The sequence below is a fragment of the Loa loa genome (genome assembly GCF_000183805.2).
Source record: "Loa loa unplaced genomic scaffold supercont3.3328, whole genome shotgun sequence".
NCBI lineage: Eukaryota > Metazoa > Nematoda > Chromadorea > Rhabditida > Onchocercidae > Loa > Loa loa.
This window is the reverse complement of record NW_018111506.1, coordinates 1-1,037: the sequence shown is the minus strand read 5'-3', so window position 1 is coordinate 1,037 and position 1,037 is coordinate 1. Positions and strand designations below refer to the sequence as shown.

General features: G+C 36.9%; 1 protein-coding gene across 1 annotated transcript; it reads left to right on the top strand.

Moving 5' to 3' along the window:
- Window positions 1-121: 121 nt before the first annotated feature.
- Window positions 122-640, top strand: LOAG_15954 (zinc finger protein; the record flags this gene model as incomplete). The annotated part of the gene is made up of 1 exon (XM_003151442.1): window positions 122-640. One exon carries the CDS (start codon window positions 122-124, stop codon window positions 638-640), a length of 519 nt encoding a protein of 172 aa, XP_003151490.1.
- Between the last annotated feature and the right edge of the window lie 397 nt (window positions 641-1,037).

Genomic DNA, 1,037 nt, shown 5'->3' with positions numbered 1-1,037 from the left:
TGTATCAATACCAGAAGTGATTGAGGGAGAAATAGAACTCAGCGAAATTAATCAAGAAGGCACAAGGTCATTGAACACACCAATTCAAGAAGCTAGTAGGGAACAAACAAGTATAGGACATATGCCGAAGAAAATCTGGCTTAAGAGGCATCAAAATGAAACACCCAACATCCAAACATTCAAAAAGAAACACCCAGAAAATACGACTCACACATATGAGAAGCGGTTCAAATGCGAAAAAGAAGATTTCGTTGCGCTACCGAACACATATGTGATGAATCATACTGACAAGAAACCGTACTATTGTCCGAAATGTGGAAAGAATTTCATCTGGTCATCGAGTCTGAATGTGCATAAGAAAATTCATACCGGTAGGAAGTCGTATTCTTGCTCGGAATGCAGGAAGAATTTCACCCAGCCAACGGGTCTGTATCAACATAAGAAAATTCATACCGGTAAGCAGTACTCTTGTTCAGAATGCGGGAAGAATTTCATCCAATTTTCGAGTCTAAATGAGCATAAGAAAATTAATAGCGGTAAGCAGTACTCTTGTTTGGAATGTAATAAAAGCTTTGCCCAATCAGGGAATATGAGAAGACACATGAAGGTTCATGACAATGCTGGGCCCAGATTCAACTAAACTTATGCATTAAAGCTTTCCTATGAAAATTCACTTTGAAATCACATATAAAATGCAATTTAAGCCGAAATATGCAATGTTATTTTGTTGTATTTTCTACAAGAAATTCTTTCCTATTGTTAACGTTCCATTGCCTTATATGAATAATAGTGTTGTTCCACTAGGATTTCTTTGTTATTACTCTTAGAACAAAATGGTGAATGAAATTAGTGAATAAAATTTCCCATTTCGTGTCTACTTGCACCTTACTAAACAGCCTTTACATAACCGAAGCGCATATATGACGAGCAGAAAAGTGACTCCCATCTTTGGGTTTTTCTGACTAGTAGAATGTGTAACCGACACCATATTCATTAGGGTATCACCCACCCTTCCATTGAAATTGTTGTGTTTGATG